General features: G+C 33.3%; 1 protein-coding gene across 1 annotated transcript in view; it reads left to right on the forward strand.

Annotated features, from left to right (window-relative positions):
- Window positions 1–16,316, forward strand: part of TMF1 (TATA element modulatory factor 1) — a 30,353-nt gene extending 14,037 nt beyond the window's left edge. Inside the window, exons 6-17 of the mRNA XM_008703127.2 lie at window positions 1,889–2,031; window positions 2,267–2,433; window positions 2,720–2,876; window positions 5,246–5,338; window positions 6,053–6,209; window positions 9,422–9,614; window positions 10,380–10,449; window positions 10,676–10,768; window positions 11,639–11,740; window positions 12,029–12,181; window positions 13,326–13,451; window positions 14,433–16,316. Coding sequence (XP_008701349.1) covers window positions 1,889–2,031; window positions 2,267–2,433; window positions 2,720–2,876; window positions 5,246–5,338; window positions 6,053–6,209; window positions 9,422–9,614; window positions 10,380–10,449; window positions 10,676–10,768; window positions 11,639–11,740; window positions 12,029–12,181; window positions 13,326–13,451; window positions 14,433–14,576 — 1,598 coding nt within the window. The 3' untranslated portion in view covers window positions 14,577–16,316. The remainder of the gene's footprint in view (window positions 1–1,888; window positions 2,032–2,266; window positions 2,434–2,719; window positions 2,877–5,245; window positions 5,339–6,052; window positions 6,210–9,421; window positions 9,615–10,379; window positions 10,450–10,675; window positions 10,769–11,638; window positions 11,741–12,028; window positions 12,182–13,325; window positions 13,452–14,432) is intronic.
- The last annotated feature ends 427 nt before the right edge of the window (window positions 16,317–16,743 follow it).

Consider the following 16,743-nt stretch of genomic DNA (forward strand, 5'->3'; position numbering starts at 1 on the left):
CTATTGTGAATAAGGATGCGGAGTGCACATATCGCTGAGATACTGATTTTAGTTCCTTTGATATATACCTAGAAGTGGGATTGTTGCATCATATAGTAGTTCTATTTTTAATTTTTTGAGTGATCTCCAGGTTGTTTTCCATAGTGTCTGTACCAATTTGTATTCCTGCCAATAATATACCAAGGTTCCTTTTTCTCCACATTCTTGCCAATTCTTACCGTTTGTCTTGTTGATAATAGGTATCCTAACAGGTGTGAGGTGATATCTCATTATAGTTTTGATTTGCATTTCCCTGATGATTAGTGATGTTGAGCAGCTTTTCATATACATGTTGACCATTCACATATCTTCTTTTGAGAAAAGTCTATTCATGTATTTTGCCCATTTCTTAATTGGCTTATTTGTTTTTTGCTGTTGAGTTGTGTGAGTTCTTTGTATATTTTGGCTATTAATCCCATATCAGAAGTATGGCTTGCAAATATTTTCCTCCACTCTAGCAGATTATCTCTTCAGTCTATTGATTGTTTCCTTTGCTGTGCAGTATTTTTTTAGTTTGATGCAATCCCAATTGTCTGTTTTTGCTTTTGTAGCTTATGCTTTTGGGATCATACCCCCCCAAAAAATAATTGCCAAGACCAGTGTCAGAAGGTTTTTTTCCCTGTTTTCTCCTAGTAATTTTACAATTTCAGGTATGTTAAGTCTTTAATCTATATTGAGTTGACTTTTGTATCTGGTGTGTGGTAGGGTCCAGTTTCATTTTGCATATGATTATCCAGTTTTCCCAGTACTATTTATTGATGAGACTGTCCTTTCCCCATTATGTGTTCTTGGCATCTTTGTTAAAGATTAGTTGGCTGTAAATTTATTTCTAAATTTTGTGTGGATTTTCTAGGCTCTGTATTTTGTTCCACTGGTCTGTATGTTTTTATGCCAGTACCATACTGTTTGGATTACTGTAGCTTTATAATATGTTTTAAAATTAGAAAATGTGATACTTTCAGTTTTGTTCTTGCTCAGGATTGCTTTGGCTGTTTGAGGTCTTCTGTGGTTCCACATGAATTTTAGGATTTTTAAAATTTTTTGTGAAATATGTCACTGGAATTTTGATAGATATTGCAGCGAATCTGTAGTTCACGCCTAAATTCATGAGTCTCCAACTCCCAATATTAAGTGCATTTTGCTTCACAAGCACATCATAATCAAACCTAAGAAAATCACTATTAATTCAGAAGTGTACTCCAGCATATATTTCATTATTTATTTCCATTGTCTCTAAAAATGACTTTTATACCTTGTCATTTGTCCTGTCCCAAGATCTAGTCAAAGTTTGTATGTTGCATTTGACCATTATGTCCTTTTAGTCTTCCACCAATCTAGGATAGCTCTCTCTTAAGGACATTGAAGACTTTGTAGAGTCCAGGCCAGTTTTCCTACATATTCCCCATGTTTAGAAATTTATCCCTTTCTTCATGATTAGATTCAGATAAAATTTCTAGTAAGAAATACCATTGCTGATACTGTGTACCCACCTCTCCATTACATTAGTGGATGCATAATATACCACAATTGGTGATACCAAAACTGAATGTTTGGTTAAGGTGATAACAGCCAGATTTCTCCATTGTAAAAGCACATTTTTCTCTTTATAAGCCATAAGTAATATGTGGGAATGGTTTTTTAAGGTGTAAATATCCTATTGCCTACCATCCTTCCACCTAGTAATTTTAGAATTCATTGATGGTTCTTATCCAAATCAGTTTAACATCTGTGGTTATAATTTTGTGACTTTAAAAATATTCTATTGTTTATGTCACTGGTTAAACATTCTATCCAGATTCTTAAGGAATCATTGTTTGAATTTATTTATTTATTTATTTTCCATTGCCAGGAGAAAAACTTTCAAAACAGCAGCTGCATAATTCTAACATTATTAAGAAATTAAGAGCTAAAGACAAAGAAAATGAAAATACTATTGCAAAGCTGAACAAAAAAGTTAAAGACCTTGAAGAAGATTTGCAACATTTAAAACAGGTGAATGTTAACCATTCTCTAAATATATATATTATTACTTCCTATATGGCCATGGTTTATAAGACATTTAGAATAATCTATTGGGGTGGGAATTATCATGTGGGAAGAATTTATCAAGCAATTAATAAATGAGTGTTAAGATTTTTCTTCATTATTGTAACATTTAAGATTCCTGGAATACAATTATTTACCATGGTGTTACTAAAAAATACTTTTGTCTGTTTTTATAATATAGGTCCTTGATGGCAAAGAAGAAGTTGAGAAACAACATAGAGAAAACATTAAAAAACTAAATTCTGTGGTGGAACGCCAAGAGAAGGATCTTGGCCGACTTCAGGTAGACATGGATGAGCTTGAAGAAAAGAACCGAAGTATTCAGGCTGCTCTGGATAGTGCATACAAGTAAGAAAATTAACAAATATGCAACCCATTTAAAATTATCAGATCAGGTTATGAAAAAATACTTTTTCTGTTACCTAATCACTAACAATATTTATAAATTTAGCTATATATGAACTTGTAACTGGTCACAGCAAGTTCAAAAGAGAGTCGTTACCATAGTCAGTGTTTATTATGTGGTGAACTTTCCCTCATTGAGTAAGTCTTATGGAAGTCTACATGCAAACTTTACTAACTTGGCTGTGTAACTAACTATTTTAAATAGAAATTATCAATCTAATTTTTTAAGAGAACTTACTGATCTCCACAAAGCCAATGCTGCAAAGGACAGTGAAGCACAGGAAGCTGCTCTAAGTCGTGAAATAAAAGCTAAAGAAGAACTTTCTGCAGCACTAGAGAAGGCCCAAGAAGAAGCCCGTCAGCAGCAAGAAACATTAGCAATTCAAGTAAGCAATAGATAATGAGTTACATTAGTCTTTAAAAACTTTGTGCTTTTGCAAATTGAAGAATACATTAGTTATTTGAATCAAACTTCATGTAGTGGTACATGTGTTAAATTTCCTTTCTAATCTTATTGGACACTTCTCTAAGAGTACTTGATTGTGCCAATCTTAATTGTGTGTTTTTTGAATTGTTGTTACAGTGATGCTTACATTGTACTAGTATTGCTTATTTTTTGTGACTTTCAGGCTTATTTAAGAACATTATGAAAGGAAAGACTATGTTACTGCACATATGCAGATAAATACTAAGCATTGCTAATAATTTTAGGAACATCCATATAAGTCCTGAGCTTATTCATAACATCTGTGGGGGTCCATGTAGTTCAGATAGAAGAGGAAAACTGAAATTTGTCAGGCTCTTTCTTATAAAATCATCAGTTGATAGATATTTGGGTTATTTTCACTTTTTCATTATTATGATTAATGCTGCTATGAACATTGATTTGCAAGTTTTTGTGTGAACATTTATTTTAAGTTCTTCTAGACATACACTCTCAGATCAGTTTGGTAACCCTATATATAACTTTTTGAGGACCTGCCAAACTTTCCCATAGCAACTGCACCATTTTACATTCCCATCTGCAATATATGACAGTCTACATCTTGCCAGTATTTGTTTGTTATTGTCCTTTTTTTTTTTTTCATTATAGCCCTTTTAGTGGGTGTGAAATGGTATCTGATTGTGGTGTCCTTGTTTACATTTCCTTAATGACTAATGATGTTGAGCATCTTTTTATGTGCTTACTGGCCGTATGTATCTTTTTTTTTTTTTTAAGATTTATTTGAGGGGGTGCAGAGGGAGAGGGGGAGAGGGAAACTCCAGCAGACTCCCCTGCTGAGTGAGGAGCCCAATGTGGGGCTTGACCCCACAACTCAGATCATGACCTGAGCAGAAATCAAGAGTTGGGCACTTAACCGACTGAGCCACCCAGGTGCCCCTGGCCATATATATCTTATTGCAACTTCTTTGGAGAAATGTATTCAAATACTCAAGTCCTTTGTCCGTTTTTAAATTGGGCTTTTTAAAAATTGTTTAATTGTGAGAGTTCTTTATTCTGCACATTAGGTCCTCATCAGATGTAGGATTTGCAAATATTTTTTCCCATTTTTGGTTGTCTTTCATTTTCTTGATAATGTCCTTTGATGTACAAGTTTTTAAATTCTGATGAAGTCCAACTTACTTATTTTTTCTTTTGCTGCCTATGCTTTGGGCGTCATATGCTTAATCCAAGGTTTTGCAGGTTTTCACCTGTTTCCTTCTAAGAATTTTATAGTCTTAGCTCTCATATTTAGGTTTTTTGCACATGGATATCCAGCTGTCCAGTACCATTTGTTGAAAAGACTATTCTTTCCTCATTGACCCCAGTGCAGTTTTGATTTAATTTTACACAAATGTGTAAAACATTTATATGATTCCAAAGTGAGAGCTATATAACAATATATTTAGACAGCAGTTGCTTCCAACTTAGCTCCTCCCCATCCCCTTTCTTTGCCTGTAAGTAACCATTTTATCGGTGTTTGGTTTATTTTTTTGGTGTTTCTATTTGTAAATGCTAGAAAATATATAAATCTATACAGTTACTTATATACTTCCACACATATATACACAGTACATTTATACCCATATTTATTTGTATTTCCTTCATTGTTCTTACATACATATAATTTAATATTTATCCCATCTTACAGCTTACTTTCTTTAAATATTCTGGTGATCATTCATTCCATAATAGAACTTAGAGCTTTTTACAGAATTTCTTTTTACAGTTTTGTAATACTTCACTGTTACTATTTATACCGTTAATATATGGTTATTATACCACTGTTAATTCAGTCATTTTTTACTGATGGATATTTGGGTTGTTTCCAGTATTTTGTTATTGTAAATCACACCATGTCCATGTACCCCTTGTGTTCCTGACCACTGGGTTGGATAAAATCTTAATATTTTAAATTAAAAGTATTCTAGAATAATAATAAAAATTGAGGGAGTGGGAGACAGAGAGCATATGGGGCTACCATTTATAAATCATCACCTTTTAGGGGCACGTGGGTGGCTCGGTGGCTTAAGCATCTGACTCTTGGCTTTAGCTAAGGTCATGATCTCATGGTCGTGGGATTGAGCCCCACATCAGGCTTTGCACTCTGTGTGGAGTCTCCTTGGGATTCTCTCCCCTTCTCCCTCTGCCCCTCATTGGATAGTGTAAGTGTTATACATAAGCAGTAAGTCAGCACAACACAGTATGTAGTTAGGAAATTATAAGTAATGTTTTGATATTGTTTGTCGTAGCGTATTGGTTCTTCTCATACAGGTTGGAGACCTTAGGCTGGCACTGCAACGTGCAGAACAAGCAGCTGCCAGAAAAGAGGATTATTTACGCCATGAGATCAGTGAACTCCAGCAGGTACAGTCATAGTTTTGCTAAACACAAATCTAAGGTGTGTTTTCCTGGAAATAAAAAAAAAATCATGGTGGAGATAATGTTCGTGGAATTGAGAGGATTACTACCTTACTTTATCATTTGCTGTATTTTTGTGGCTTATATGAATAAAACCAGAGTGGACACCTTAAAAATAAACATGAAAAGTCTTAATTTTGTTTTATAGAAAATAATTTTATAATGATAGATTTATTTCGTGTTAGTATTGTTTTTTGATTTGTTATAGCTAGTTTATTAGTATCAGTCTTTGATTACTGTGGGGCAGATAATCAGTGCGAGTTTTTATACCACTACTCTATTAATTTTCAGTCAGTAAACATGCATGGGAAAGGGAGAGAAAATGCAACTCAGGTTGATCTTTCTGTTTTTGTAAATACTTAGAAATATTTGGATGATGAGGCAACTGCTAGGAGGTTTGGATGATAGTCTTTTTTACCTTAAGGTAATCAAAAGCTATCTTTATATTAGAAAAGCTTTGTAAAGAAGCACTTAGATACTGTTATGCATTCTAACTCTAACTTAAGGATTGAATAATTAGAAAACAATGTAATTAAAAAACAAATAACTTTATCTTGGTGAAATAATATTTTCCAGAAATCTTTCATAAAGTTTGTTTGCTAGTATTTTTAGAGTTTTCATTGCTGTTAGTGGTAATGACTTAAGAATTTCATGATTCAGAGACTCCAGGAAGCAGAGAATCGAAACCAAGAGCTGAGTCAAAGTGTTTCATCAACAACAAGACCGTTGCTTCGACAGATAGAAAATTTGCAAGCAACTCTAGGGTCCCAGACATCATCGTGGGAGAAGTTAGAGAAGAATCTTTCTGATAGACTTGGTAACTGCTTTAGTTCTTAAGCTCAGTGCAGAAGCCCTTTCCTCTTGTTTATAGAATTAGAATAATGGTATGAAATTGAAATTCACTTGATTTGATAGTTATACATTATGTCTAACTCGTAGCATTTTACCTCTTCTCCTTTTTTACTTTTATTTTCTAATATCCTAATTGAGTCTTTCAGACCATTTGTTTTCCCTTACACCGTGTGTCAGATACTGTCCCATATACTTCCATGTCTTCCTTTCATATTTACAGACCACTGTACTCATTTTTTTCCATATCTTTTGCTACATCTGACCTCTTTATAGCTTGTCTGCAATAATGTAAGAGGTAGAGATCGGGTATGATTCTAGTCCTTGTTAGAATTCCAGGAGCAGAGATGGGTCTACGGAGGACCCCGATCAAACTCTACTAGACAGATTCTGTGGAGTCTTTAGAGTCTTCTATATAGAAGTGCCTCAGGTTGCCCTTATGTGCTGTTATTAAGAAAATAATTATTCCAAGATGTTTATGCAAGCACAGGTAAGTAGCATATATATATATATGCATATATATATGCTATATAAATAGTATATGTATATATGTGTGTGTATATATATACACACACAAATACACACACACATATATACATACACACATATATAAGATATCCCAGAAGATGGCTATTTGATGAAAAATTCATGTGTCCTTTCTGTACCTAAAACTATTGTAATTTGAGAGACACCGTGGTACAGTGATAAAAGCAGGCCTGAATGGGTGTCCCTGTAAATCATAAGGGGTAGACTAGATTAGAGGTTTTCAAACAGTGTTCAGTGGATCCCTTAGATGTTTTAGGACTAGCTGTCATTGTGAGAGGGCAGGTCTATAATTAAGGTGCTTGGTATATCCCTTCAGGCTGCTTTAATGAAAGTAGTGCCTCCTTTTCGATCTTTTTAAATTTTTCGGTTCCATGTGAGATGATGTCTGGAAAACGATTCATCTGCTTAAAAAATCACTGAGCTAGATGAACCTTTTTATATTGTTTAATTTATAGGTATAAATTTTAGGTCTGTCATTTGTTATTAAGACCCATTTGCTGTGAAAATGAGACATCTGAAAATGACACCTTCTGAAATGAATATTTTTTTAGCAGTAAATGAAAAGTAGAAGCTGTTATTCTTGTGGTTTTTACATCCTTTTAGGGATATGTGGTATTGTGCTGGAATATAAGCAAAGCCATGGGACACACATACCAAATAATGCTTTTAATAGGAGCACAAATACATTACATAACAATATAAAGTGAAAAATAGAGATAGTATTAGGTCTACGTTGATGGGGAAAAAATAAATCTCAGAGTTTTATCCACTAATCTTTTTTTAACTGAAATTTTTTATTGAGATAATTGTAGATTTACATGCAGTTATGAGAAATAATACAGGTGGATCCTTTCATGCTTTACCCAATATCCCCAAATGTTAACACTGAAAAATTGTAGTGTAATATCACAACCAGGGTATTGACATTGATACAATGTACTAGTTTTATTCAGATTTCCCCAGTTTTACTGGTGCTTATTTGTGTGTGTGTGTGTCTGTCTGTCTGTATTAAGTTCTGCACAATTTAACATTTGTGTAGGTTCATGTACCCACTGAAGATGTTGAACAGTTTCAACACCACAAAGATCCTTCATGTTGTCCTTTTAGAACCTCACTTTGTCACCGTCGTGGCCCTGCTTTTGTGTTCCAAATCCTGGCAACCACTAATCTGTCCTCCATCTAAAATTATGGAATTTCAAAATGTTATATAAATAGAATCATATACTGTGTGACAATTTGGGATTCGCTTTTTCTCTTGCAGCATAATTCCCTGGAGGTTCATCTAAGTTATTGTGTGTATCAGTGATTTAGTCTTTTTATTGCTGAGTGTGTTTCCGTGGTATGTGCTTACCACGTTTTCTTTAACCATCTACCTGATGAATGATACCTGGGCTTATTTCTAGATTTTTTTCCATACAGATAAAGCCGTTGTGAACATTCTTGTCCAGGTTTTAGTGTGAACATGTTTTCATTTCTCTGGCTGAATGCCTAAGTGTGCAGTTGCTGGGTTGTGTGGGTAGTTGTATGCTTAGTTCTTCAGGAAAACGCCAAATTGTTTTTCCAGAGTCGCTATAGGTATGACAGTATACCTTGCCAGCATTTTGTGTGGTGTCTGTTTTTTCTTCTAGTCAAACAGACAGGCATGTAGTGATATCTTACTGTGATTTTCATTTGTATTTCCCTAATGACCAATGTTGCACATCATTTCATGTGCTTATTTTCTGTTTGTACATCCTCTTCAGTGAAATACCTTTTCATGTCTTTTTTTTTTTTTTTTTTTTAAGATTTTATTTATTTATTTGAGAGAACGAGAGAACAGCATCAGGGAGGAGGGGCAGTGGGAGGGAAGAAGCAGGCTCCCTTGCTGAGTCAGGAGGCCGACACAGGGCTTGATCTCAGGACCCCGAGATCACGACCTGAGCCGAAGGCAGACACTTAACCAATTGAGCCACCCAGGCAGCCCACCTTTTCAAAAGTCTTTCACCCATTTTCTAATTGGATTCTCTTTATTTTCATTGGTGAGTTTTCATTGGTGAGAAATTCTTCTTTATATATTCTAGACACCGGATAATGTGAATTGCATTTTTTTCCTCCAGGTCTGTAGCTTGTCTTTTTATCCTGTTCACAAAAGCAATAAGTCCAATTTATCAGTTTTTCTTTTTCTTTTTATGGCTCTGCTTATCAGACCAAGTACTCTTTGCCTGTCCCTAGATCCTGAAGATTTCTCCTATGTCCTTTGGTTTTTTTCTTATAAGTTTTATAGTTTTTTGTTTTGCACTTAAGTTTATGATCTATTTTGAGTTAAATTTCATATACGCTGTAAATTTAGTTTGATTTTTTTTTTTTGTCTGTAGATATCCAGTTGCTCCAACAGCATTTGTTGACCCATGACTCTTTTAATATTTGCCTCCATGTTCAAATTAAAATATTTTAGGAAGAAAATAATAAAGCAGATAGAAGTTAAGATTTTTTTTTTTTTTTGTCTATGTAGGCAGTCCTGCGTTAGGCAATAAGCAGTTACAGATTTCAGTGTGGCTACTTGAATCATTAACCGTTTGAAGTCAGAATATACTTGATATCTTGGCCTTTTTGGATGTAAGTATATGTGATTTTTCTTTTTTATCCTACTATCAGGTGAATCCCAGACTTTGTTGGCAGCAGCAGTTGAAAGAGAACGTGCAGCTACAGAAGAACTCCTTGCCAACAAAATTCAGATGTCCTCCATGGAGTCACAGAATTCTCTCTTAAGACAGGAAAACAGTAGATTTCAGGCCCAGTTAGAATCAGAGAAAAATAAGCTAAGAAAACTTGAGGATGAAAATAATAGGTGAGCATGTTTCTTGAGTGTTATTCTTGGTAGTTTCGAGACATCTTAAAGCACTTAAAAAAAAAGATGTTACAGTGTTTAAAGTCAGAGTCATTGATAATAGGATATTATAGCAGGATGGTTTTGGGATTCATCGAACTTTACATAGGCTCGTGAAATTGTGTGGCATGTTCTGTATTTGCATTTTCCAGGGAAAGGATCCATTACTTTAATCAGGTTTTTTAAAGGAATCTGTAACTACAAAATAGTTTGGAGACCACTCATTGGAGTTATTTTTAGATTTTACAGGGGTCTTAGCAGTGTTCCAGTCTTTCTAAATAAATGTCTGGGTTCTTTGGAACTACAGGCTATAAAATCCATCTATCTGAAATTATATTAAGGCTGTGATTAGTGTGATTTTGCTCCCTGAGTTCTTCCTTAGAAATTTTAGTTTAAAAATAAATGGCCAAGTAAAAATGATTTATGAAGTAAAATACCAGTATCTCTACAAATATATTCATAGGACTCCCTAATAAGCTTTTGCAGAATCTGAACCTATTCCAGAATGGTGGTATTCAAATTCTTTTTAGAAAGTGTCTTTTTAAATTAAAGCCTAGCTCAGAGCAGCAATGTAATAAAATGCACAAAAGTAGTAGCTCGGCTTCTGAGTATAAACCCCCTGTCATCTGGAAAATACATTTGGAAAATCAAGCTGATAGTAGAAATGTCTATTAAAGAGTTAATAAAGTTGTGAGTTTTCAATAGCCCGTACTATCATCTTTGTAGGTACCAGGTTGAATTAGAAAACCTAAAAGATGAATATGCAAGAACACTTGAAGAGACAAGGAAAGAAAAGGTATTTACCAGTGTTGACTTGCCTCTTTGGGCTTCCACTAGAGAATGGTTGGGGATGGTAGCCAACTAATGAGATGCCATGGTGAAGTGGGCAAGGTGACTACTTTCGGAAGTTGGTCTTTAGTAGTAGAACAAATAGGAATATATACTTTATGTTCCTGACTTTGGAATGGACTTAGAAGGATAATTTAACACAGAAGTTATCTAACTGTACCTCTCTCCATTAGACACTACTGAATAGTCAGTTAGAAATGGAGAAGATGAAAGTTGAACAAGAAAGGAAGAAAGCCGTTTTCACCCAAGAAGCAATAAAAGAAAAGGTATTCACCTTGGGTTTTGTTTTGTTTTTGGTGTAACCAGTTAGTAGCTGTTGTGATTAAGCATTGTTTGTAATTTTAGCTATACCTTGTAAATATCCTCTTATGTCTAAAATCAATAGAGTGGTGAGTTCTAGTATCATAATCAGTATCCTGTTAGAATGGGCCCAAAGCAATTTGAGTTTATCCAAAGAGATCTGTAATATCTAGGATTTGAATGATAGAATCTGTTGCCCATTTTTAAATGAATTTTGTGGTCTTTCACAGAAACTAATGCACTTCATTGGGCCTCTAGGCACTTTGGGAATAAAACTGGTTTTTTATTCACTTTATTTCTGGTTAAGGAAGGTAATTTTTCTAAAATGAGTTTTCTGTATTTGAAGGATTGGAGTATACCTGGCAGTTAGCAGGTTATAGTAAAACTGCCTGTATATACATGGAAATTACCTTTTAAATTTATTTGGAATTTTAAAAATACATATTAAAAATAAAATGAATAAGCCAGAAACTTGATGGCTTATAAAACTCATTAGTAATCTTACTCTGAAGAATTAGGTTTAATTGGTGATATGTTATATAATATATAATAATATGAAGAAGTTAGTTCATATACTTGTTAGAACAAAAACATTCTCATTCCATTAAAAATAAATTATATTGTTAATATAAATGAGTCCTGAGATGATTTGACCAAGTCTGTCTACAATTTTGAATTACTATTGTGCCTTAAATAAGACTTCAGAAATCCTATCTGTAACATTTCATGAGGAAATGAAAATGAGTCTTTGTTGTCATTTGTCCTAGAAAAGTTTCTTTTTTTATTTACCATTTTAGTCTTTAATGTGACCTGAATGTTTTTTTTAACTCCTTAAGGAACGGAAGCCATTTTCTGTTTCTAGCACTCCCACCATGTCCCGTTCGAGTTCAATAAGTGGAGTTGATATGGCAGGGCTACAAACATCTTTTCTGTCTCAGGTGATATTTTATTTCTTACATGTGCCTAGTTGTTAAACTCAATGATGATAAAGGAAATATGCAGGTAGCATTTTGGCTGTCAGCCATGACCTTGCCATTCCATAGGCAATTCATCTGTATATTCATGAAGGAGTGCTAATTGCCCTGAGGAAATAGAGAAGATTTTCTGCCTTTGAGAAAGTCACAGACATTTTAAAGCAAGAATTAGCAGAACCATTTTGTTTGACCCTTAATCATGGAACTCGGTTTATAATAACTGAATAACTGTATATGGTTTGTTTAATATAGGATGAGTCTCATGATCACTCATTTGGACCAATGTCTGTATCAGCAAATGGAAATAATCTTTATGATGCTGTGAGAATGGGAGCAGGATCCAGCATTATTGAAAATCTACAGTCTCAGCTAAAGCTAAGGGAAGGAGAGATTACTCATTTACAGGTATTGGAAAAATGAAATGTGCTACAGAAGTAAATGAAATTTTGGGCCCAGTAAGTAGCACCCTACATCTCCACTTCACTTCTGAGCAAATTGAGAAATAAAGTGAAATAATGGCATGTGAAGTTTAAAATATATCACATACATTAATGATAAAGACTAGTTGGAGAAAATAGCCAAAGATGAGAGACAGATGAGCCTGCTAACTGACTGCCAGAATTAGGGTGACTTATCTACCCTGTCACAGTGAATGTGGGGCTGGAGTGGGCCTCCCTATGTGTTGTAGCCTGCCAGCTAAGACTTGCAAGCATCTAGGAGCAGAGAACTGGCAGGCATCTTTTCCCAAACATTAAAAAAAGGGACGTCGCTAATCTGAATAGTCATTTTATTATTCTCAGATTTACCACTTAGATAAGTCACTCCCCCTTGTGAGGAAGGAATGAAGGAGATAAGAGAGATTAGAACTAGAACATCCTGCACGTGAAAGGAAGCAGCATGAGTAGGGAGACAGCACCCTCCCATCTTTTACCTTATTTTTTAAAAACTGAATGTGGTAAGATGTTAAAACATTTTACCTATTTTCATTGTTGCACTTGATATGCTCAGAGGTAAATCTTCCTTTTATTCTCATTATATGATTTTAGTTAGTTGAAATATTACTCTAAAAGAACAAGCCTTTGAATTGGAAAATAAGATCAGAATAATCTTCATACGTGTTTCATGTAGCCCAGGGTGCTGTACTTGAGGGCCCAGATTAACTTCTTGGGTAGTAATGATAGATCCTATCAATACCACCAGCAGAGGTGGGGCTGTGTTAAAGTATGTTTTTATTTCTCTGAATTTCTGTAGTAATTTAGAATGACTGAAATATATGCTCTTTCTCTAGAGAAAAATATAGGGCTGGGTATTTCAAACAGATGATTGAATTTTCTTTAGTTCTTTTTCTTTCATAGTAAGCCCTGTAAACAGTAACCTCTGAAGAGAGCAGAAACTCTTGTTTTTGCCACCATTTCCTTAAGAAAGAGTTAGCTCATGGCTATATGCTGACATACTATTTCTCCAAAAATAATATTGCATATATTTATATTAGTAGAAGTAGTAATAAGATATATTTTTATTTAAATTACTTTCTGGTAATACTTCTTAGCTAGAAATTGGCAACCTAGAAAAAACACGTGCAATAATGGCTGAAGAGCTAGTTAAATTAACAAATCAAAATGATGACCTCGAAGAGAAGGTGAAGGAAATACCCAGACTTCGAACTCAGCTAAGAGTAAGTATTCTTCGTTTAAGGATGAATCCAGGGGGGCACCTGGGTGGCTTAGTTGGTTGGGCGGCTGACTCTTGATTTCAGCTCAGGTCATGATCTCAGGGTCACAGAATCGAGCCCTTTGTCGGGCTCCAGGTCAGGCTCCACACTTCGCAGGGAGTCTGTTTCAGGATTCTCTCTCTCCCTCTGCCTCTTCCCCTGCTCACTCACATGCACGCTCTCTCTCTCTCTCTAAAATGAATAACTTCTTTAAAAAAGAGGATGAGTCCAAGGTATTTTTATCCAGTTACATTAAATTTCATATTGTTAGTTTATATAAAATGCATAAGTTTTAATGATTTCTTTGAAAACGGTATTAATATTTCAGTAAGGAAGTTTCAGGAATTTTCTTCTTGTCACATTACACAAAGTATTTTTCATAATCATGTGTCATCCCCAAAATAGGAAAATAAGTGGATTTTATTTGGCCAAGGCTCATTTATAATACTGCTTTTTTACATGGTCTTATTAGCATTTTGTTCATTGATGGTTCTATGTGTCATCACAATTTGTGTATTTGGTGTTAGGAGTCACTGTTAAGCCATATATGAGAATGTATTTTCTTTCAACTTTTTTTATGGGGTAAATGCCAGGTAATACTTAAACCACAATGAACCAGAGAGATTAAAATTTGATCACGTGTGTTTTAATGAATGGGGAAAAAAGACAGATTAAGCTTTATATAGGGAGAATTGTAGATTAGTGGAGAGATATAATAAAATTGATAGCCATCTGGCTTGGGTTTTTTTGTTTTTGTTTTTTTTATAATTCCTTTATTGCTATTTATTCCATCAGATTGGAATATCATTTTAATTTTTATAAGGGATGACTAGGTACTTTTATTTAGATTGTAATGTGTTTACTCTTGACTCATTTCTAATATAAATATAATATTAAAGATGTTTTGTACAGTTATTTTAAAAATTATGAACACATGTTTTGTAGGATTTGGATCAAAGATACAACACTATTCTGCAGATGTATGGAGAAAAAGCAGAAGAGGCAGAAGAACTTCGATTAGATCTTGAAGATGTAAAAAATATGTACAAGACTCAAATAGATGAACTTTTAAGACAAAGGCTTAGTTAACTTCTGAAAATTACATTCCTGTCAAACTGAATGTAAACACTTAATAGCTAAATGTAGACTTCCAATAAATTCTTTTATAGAATTAGAAAGTGGAATTTACTGTAGAGTTCAAAAACTGAAAAAAATTGTTTTATAGTACATAGTAATATTTGCAGTTAAATTATTTTGTGCAATATTTGAACTTTATTTTTGAAACTATTCTTTAAAGATTTATTTTTTAAAGCATCAGTTGTTTTTTGTTTTTGTTTTTGTTTTGGTCTTGAATAGCACAGAGATTACTTTTCCTCTTATCAATATGGTTAGGGAAGGAGAGTAGGGTTCATATGTTGTATTGTAAATATATAATTAATTGTATCTGTAATTTATATGTGTTTGTATATATTAAGGACATTTAAAGAATGATATTAACATATTGAAACTTTGAAATCTTTCACATTTCAACATATCTAATTACTACTTCATGAAAATGGACATTAAGTGTTCTAGTAAAAAAAATTATTAAACCTGCAGTTACTAAATTTTGAACTTTTTTTTCTTTTAAAGTAGAAGTCACACTGACACTGTCTGAAGTTTAAAGGGCAAATGATTTAAACTTTAAAATTTGTGGTCTTAGAATTTCTTTCACCCAGATTCTGCAGTTAAGTCTGTACAAATTTTGGTACCTCTCTGGTGAAAGCTCTAGCTATTCAGTTAGTTATATAGGCATGATTGGATAGTGGAAAAATTTTACTTACAATGATTTTGTTCATCTTAAAAGTTCATCAGTGACATTTGAGTGATTTTGAAGAGGTATTGTTTTACTACCCTATAAAATTAAAAGTGAAAATAATACCGTGATTTTCTCTTAAAAAATAATTGTTCACATTTTGTAAAGCCTTATTTTTTGGCACATTAAAAATCAATGTTTGATATTATAGTATATTCATAACAGTGTAGAGAAATTATTGGAGTTAATTTAAATTTGGCATTCTGCAGTTCTGTATAATTTATTTTTTATTTTTTCTCAAAACTTTACACACGAAAATAGTGTGGAATAGCTTTAAAAAACAGCTATGCTTTCTTCCAAGTGTTATTTTGTTTAAAAGTTAACCAGGCCGTGTTTTGGATTTGTGAAATATTTTGATACATTTTATTACTGAAAGTCATTTAGCTGACTTTACTTGCAAATAAAAATTCTCATATAATTTTTAGTTGAATTTTAAACACTAGAACTTTGGAGTGTAACTACAAGCAAGCCATGTTGAAGAATTTGGAATGCTTTTCAGGACAATTCAAGTGACCTCATTTTTGTTCTTTTTTATTCCAGACGGTATTTCTGTCATTGGATCTCTGATTTGTAGCACTAATAAATATTCTTTCAGTGCGAACCAAATTCATAAAATTAATTTTCTATATTTTAGTGGTAAAAAACAGTGTAATAGCTTTTTGTCAGCTTGAACTTTTTGGGGGGGGATTTTTTTTTTTAATATTCAGGGGCTGACAAGGAATGACAAGACTAATAGCAATAAGAAATGTACAAAATTAGAAAATATAGGAGACTTAGGTTGCAAAATTGTCGAGCGTTTGAAACTAGAAGTTCAGGAATTATGAAATTATTCTTTTAAACTATCCATTAGCAAGAGAATAAAACCTTCAGTTGTCGAGAAAAGATTGAAATAAAACTCATACCTTTCAATTTCATAATATTAAACATTCTCTTTTCTTAATTCTTATTAACATTAATAAAATCAGTTCAATTTAAAATTTTAAAGTGTCTTCAATTTATTTAACTTAAAAATGATAAGCAGTTATTTAGGGCTCTGGCTGTATATTATTACCATATGTTCTTTATCCAAAAATTAATAATGGATATTCACATAGATTTATTGTACACTTGGATCTCTCAATACATTTATAAGTTGAGAAGGTGTAGTGAATAAGTTTCTTGAAAAACTCCACTAAGTGGCAGAATACCTATTGAAACATTGATTGCTATATTTTACTGTTGGTCATTAAAACTTCTCTATCCATATTTTATAAAATAATGTTTATATTTTAATGGTTAAGAGAATAGTTTGCAGTCAGATGTTTCTCTTGAAAAGAAAATAGATAACTAAGAATCATAACAATTTTAGAAATATAAAAAAAGAGTAAAAGAGGTGTGAGCCTTGTTAATATATAAACAAGT

Source organism: Ursus maritimus, unplaced genomic scaffold (genome assembly GCF_017311325.1).
Source record: "Ursus maritimus isolate PB19 unplaced genomic scaffold, ASM1731132v1 scaffold_14, whole genome shotgun sequence".
NCBI classification, from domain to species: domain Eukaryota; kingdom Metazoa; phylum Chordata; class Mammalia; order Carnivora; family Ursidae; genus Ursus; species Ursus maritimus.